The sequence below is a fragment of the Triticum dicoccoides genome, chromosome 5A (genome assembly GCF_002162155.2).
Source record: "Triticum dicoccoides isolate Atlit2015 ecotype Zavitan chromosome 5A, WEW_v2.0, whole genome shotgun sequence".
Taxonomy (NCBI): Eukaryota; Viridiplantae; Streptophyta; class Magnoliopsida; order Poales; family Poaceae; genus Triticum; species Triticum dicoccoides.
This window is the reverse complement of record NC_041388.1, coordinates 551,056,679-551,060,519: the sequence shown is the minus strand read 5'-3', so window position 1 is coordinate 551,060,519 and position 3,841 is coordinate 551,056,679. Positions and strand designations below refer to the sequence as shown.

At 54.9% G+C, this 3,841-nt stretch overlaps 1 protein-coding gene across 1 annotated transcript; it reads right to left on the bottom strand.

Annotated features, from left to right (window-relative positions):
- Positions 1-583: 583 nt before the first annotated feature.
- LOC119299959 (ankyrin repeat-containing protein At2g01680-like) lies at positions 584-3,596 on the bottom strand. The gene is made up of 3 exons (XM_037577063.1): positions 3,431-3,596; positions 1,978-2,463; positions 584-1,866 (listed from the first exon to the last, which is right to left on the bottom strand). Exons 1-3 carry the CDS (start codon positions 3,594-3,596, stop codon positions 584-586), a joined length of 1,935 nt encoding a protein of 644 aa, XP_037432960.1.
- Positions 3,597-3,841: the final 245 nt, after the last annotated feature.

Below are 3,841 nucleotides of genomic sequence, written 5' to 3'. Positions count from 1 at the left end.
AGGAAAATAAGGTTTTTCCTTTGGCTTCTGCTTCAGAACAGAAACTGGACTGCGGACAGATTGCTTTTGCGCGGATGGCCACATGATCCAAAGTGTAAACTATGTGACTTGGTGATTGAAACGGCCGCACATCTCTCTTTTCAGTGCCCTTATGTGAGGCAGGTGTGGCTTTCGCTGAGCGCTACTCATGCTGACCTCATAGCTACAGCGTTGGCTGCCTCCTCGGTGAACTCCTGGTGGGGCGCTTTGCTCCAGCTCAAGCCCAACAAAACAAGGAACAACTCGCTCTCCATGGCATCTTTCGCTCTTTGGAACATCTGGCTGGAAAGGAACAGAAGAACCTTCGATGGAAAGTGCACTTCGGCAGCTGATGTTGCCAGGCTTGCTAGTGATGACTTTCGCCTCTTAGTTGAGGCATGTGGGGGTTAGGCTTAGGTGTTGGGCGACAGGGTTGTTCATGGCCCTCTTGCCTGTTTTGGTTACTCTTTCTCTGTAAGCTGATCTTCAGCTGATGTACAGTTGTTCCCTCCTCTTAATGCAATGGCAGAGCTCCTGCTGGTTCGGTTCAAAAAAAAAAATATACTTACATCAATTGCTTCATCTCTCTTGCCGCACGGTCACCGAGTTTCCAGACTATGACAAAACCAGCAGGCACTAGAACATAATATGCAGCCCTGAACAGAAGTAGGTTGCGCACGAAAGCACCGACGACTGGATACTGCTGTCTGATACGCCTACGGATGACACCTTGACGTCCTTTCAAGCCACATTGGTGCCAAAGGTACTTCCACAGCGTGTGGTAGGACACGCGAGGGCTGACCAAATGCGTGACCACGGCTAACATCAGGCAAAGGGCACTGTTTATGATGAAGTAGCTGATGTCGTGGACCGCCCTGGTGCTCGTGACGGCTGCCAGAGCCGCATAGAATGCCAGGACCATGCTGATCAGGGACAACCACAGGCAGTGCAGCGCCGCCGTGAAGGTTTTCCACGACCCGGCGGAGCGTGAGGCCTTGCCGTAGACGAGCAGGACGACGGCGAGCACGGAGGTCACCAGGGCCAAGCTGTCCAGGATAATGAAGCATTTGAAGATGGGCTTCTTCTGGAGGACCGCCATCCCTATTTTATTCCCCTCCTGCTCGTACGAGCCGGGTATGTTGTTGGCGGCGGTGAAGGCGACGCCAGCGACGAGAACGGCGATCACCGCGAGGCTGTCCGACGTCTTCTCTATCGCCTTTGTTATGTCGTGGTTGTTCCATTGCTGGACATGGTCCCGCCTTTGAGGACGGGACTGCGCGCCGAATGCGGCCAGTGTCGCCACCAGACTTACCATGGAGAAGAAACTGGTCGATTTCGCGGCGAGATCCAACGGCGTCTGCCCCTCGTTGTTCATGACGTCCGCTCGCACTTTCCCCTTCCACATCAGGGCCTCCGCCACGGCCGGCGCGCGTGCGGCCACCGCCAGGTGGAGAGCCGTGTTGCCGTCTCTGTCCTGCGTGTTCAGGATGCCGTGCAGCGTGGGTCTCTTGATGGCGAGCCGCACGACCTTGGAGTGGCCTCCACTGGCCGCGGCGTGCACGAAGGTTCCGCCGCGGTCGTCCCTCAGCTCGGCGGCGTCGGGGCAGGCTTTCATCAGCGCCTCGGCGACGCGGACGTGGCCCATCCCTGCCGCGACGTGGAGAGCAGAGAGGCCGCCTGAGTCCCGCGCGTGCACCGCGGATGGCGGCACGGCGCTCAGGATGGCACGTACGATAGAGAGGTCACCGTCGGACGAAGCGAAATGCAGCGGAGTACTGCCGGCGCCGTCGGCTTGGCTAGCCAGGGATGGGCCACATGGCTTCCACTCCAGTAGCAGCCTCACCATTTCTGAAAATGTTCACATCGATGGTTGGTAATACATATCAGCCGAGGATTGACAATTATGCATGTGCTTTTAGAATCCACACGGATCAAGGAGGAGCTAGCTGCCAAGCTGACCTGAGCCCTGGAAGACGGCGGCGTGCAGAGCGTTTTGCGAGCTCGGGCCAGCAGCCGACGCATCGCCGCACCTGGTCGTTATAGCTTTGACGGCTCGCACCGACCTGCTCATCACCGCCAAGTACAGCGGCGACACGGACGCGTCGTTAACCTCAGAGGCCAGGTCGGGCACCACGGAGACCATAGCCTCAACTGCCGCGCCATGGCCGAGTCTGGCCGCCAGATGAAGGGCCGTGTCCCCAGCCTCGTTCTTGCACCGTAAGACACCCTCACCCCCGCAGTCCCGCGCGAGCTGGACGAGGAGGGATACGGCCTTGTCATGCCCCGCCCTCGCCGCGAGGTGCAGAGGCGTGTCGAGAGCTGAGTTCTGGCAAGACAGCAAGCTCTTGTCCCCGAAGATGGCGAGCTCTTGCATTAGCTCGACGTGGCCATGCTCTGCGGCTAAATGAAGAACGTTGTTCCTCTCCGCGCTGACTTGGTGTATGCCTGAAACAATTCAAATATATACGTGGGTTTCCCCCCACAATAAAAACATGTGTTCCCATTAAGTTTGAATAAAATTTCAAAAGAAAATAGGAAAACCTAGTTAATTCACTATGCACCAAAATACTTGCTCTGTCCCAAAATATTAATCATATCAACCAGTAGCGGGCGGAGATGAAAGTAGGTAATGACCCGCCCAACCCAACAACAAAACAATGAAATTGGGTCTTCAAATTGTTTGTAGCAGCCAAAATATATTGGTGACACCTTTTTTTGCAAACTATCGGTGACTAATGAATTCGAGCTAAACTTAGGTAGAACTTGAAATTTATAATTTTTCTCAAACATTGGTACAATTTCAGCCAAACTCTAGCGAGTTTCAATACTTTAGTTTAGCTGTACAAAAGAGTGAACTTTCATAAATTTTGGTACACGGAGTGGCTAGGTGTAAGTTGACTGAAAAATTAAACTGGGTCAGTTGATTCTTTCCAGCTGTCGAATGCAAAACGGATAGCCGGATCCTTTCTTCAACCTCTCGAATATCTTAAACCTCCCCACGGCTTCCTCCCCAAGTGCCCCCACGGACCACCGGCTGGACCGCCAGTCACCACCGCCCGTGGGCGGCGGCACTCCCGCGCTAGCCTCGCCGCCCCACCCTCTCCTCAACCATCGCTCACCGGCATGCTACTGCTGCCCCGGTCATCCCTCTAGCCCCGGCGAAGGGCAGTTTTTTTGGTGAATTTGCACTATCTCCCACACCTTAAGATAGATGATGGAGTCGCCTGCCATCCTAAGACAGACCCAGACACTTCTCCAACGAGCTCCTTCCTTCTCTCTGGCTGTTGGTTCCATCACTCAAAATTCGATTCATCCAAATTATAAATTCAAACAACTTACATCTAGCTATTGTGCACCGATAAGTATGTGTACGTACAGATGACGGGAAATCCAACAGTTTGGTAAACATTACCACTGGGGTGTTGCCGAAGCAGCGCCATGGTTTTCTCCTTCTTCCCCCCGCACACAGCAAGGTACAGCTCGGAGCTCATCGTGCCACCATCGCCGCCGGGCCGCGTTGCGGCAGCCGCCGAGCCAGGACTCGCGCTGAGCTGGATGGCGTGGTGCCGGAGGTCCATGGCCTATTCCGATCGGATCACAGGCGTCGCCTGAACTAGCGAAAGTATGGGGCCCGTGCGTCGCCGATATATATATAGCGACTAGCGGATGACTGTAAAAATCCGGCAGCCTGTTCAGAGAGCGCCATGGATGCATGCCTGGCGAGTCGCCCAAGTTACCTCGTTCGATTTTTCCACAGTCTGAACCTGTACGTAGGTTCCAGCCTTCCAGGAAGCGCGCGTCTGTGGCAGCTAGCGGCTCTGGT

Excerpts from the sequence above, each read along its gene's own strand:
- LOC119299959 (XM_037577063.1), bottom strand. The coding sequence starts at position 3,596 with ATGGACCTCCGGCACCACGCCATCCAGCTCAGCGCGAGTCCTGGCTCG. Across the intron at positions 2,464-3,430 it reads GCTTCGGCAACACCCCAGTG|GCATACACCAAGTCAGCGCG; the intron begins GTAATGTTTACC and ends GAATTGTTTCAG. Across the intron at positions 1,867-1,977 it reads CGCCGTCTTCCAGGGCTCAG|AAATGGTGAGGCTGCTACTG; the intron begins GTCAGCTTGGCA and ends GAACATTTTCAG.